The sequence below is a fragment of the Fulmarus glacialis genome, unplaced genomic scaffold (assembly GCF_000690835.1).
Source record: "Fulmarus glacialis isolate BGI_N327 unplaced genomic scaffold, ASM69083v1 scaffold28101, whole genome shotgun sequence".
Classification (NCBI taxonomy): Eukaryota; Metazoa; Chordata; class Aves; order Procellariiformes; family Procellariidae; genus Fulmarus; species Fulmarus glacialis.
The window spans coordinates 1,376-1,903 of record NW_009191298.1 but is presented as its reverse complement, the minus strand read 5'-3'; the positions used below and the strand labels follow the sequence as shown (position 1 = coordinate 1,903).

Here is a 528-nt window from a genome sequence, read left to right as displayed (position 1 = left end):
CACTCGTTTAGCGGGGCTGATCCCCCCAGACGCCACCTTGTACTTTGACGTCGTCATGCTGGACATCTGGAACAAGGACGACAAGCTGCAGATCACCACCCTTTCCAAACCGGAGCGTTGCAACCGCACAGTGGAGAACTCGGACTTTGTGCGGTACCACTACAACGGCACGCTGCTGGATGGCACCCCCTTCGACTCCAGGTACAGGGCACCGGCGCTGGGATGCACCCTTGCCTCGGGGCACGAGGGATGGCAGGGACCAGGAGACCCTGGGCTGGGGCAGGACATGGGGGCCCACGCTGCACCCCAGTCAGAGCAGACTCCCCCCATGCTCTCCCTCCCCACACCCCGGCAAGGCCGGTGCAGCTCCGTGCCCCCCAAACCAGCCTCCCGTGCGGCACCGCTCAGGCCGGGGAGCTGGCGTGGCCCTGGAGCCGTCCCCCCCCTCATTCCTCCCCACCAGCTACAGCAAGGGCAGCACCTACGACACCTACGTGGGCACCCGCTGGGCTAAGCAAAGGCCGCGGA

The 528-nt window shown here is 66.3% G+C and overlaps 1 protein-coding gene across 1 annotated transcript in view; it reads left to right on the top strand.

Moving 5' to 3' along the window:
* Positions 1 to 528, top strand: part of LOC104083238 (peptidyl-prolyl cis-trans isomerase FKBP10-like) — a gene marked incomplete at its 3' end in the record, with an annotated part of 2,628 nt that overhangs the window by 1,071 nt on the left and 1,029 nt on the right. The window contains exons 3-4 of the mRNA XM_009586654.1: positions 30 to 201; positions 464 to 509. Of these exons, the coding sequence (XP_009584949.1) occupies positions 30 to 201; positions 464 to 509 (218 nt within the window). The remainder of the gene's footprint in view (positions 1 to 29; positions 202 to 463; positions 510 to 528) is intronic.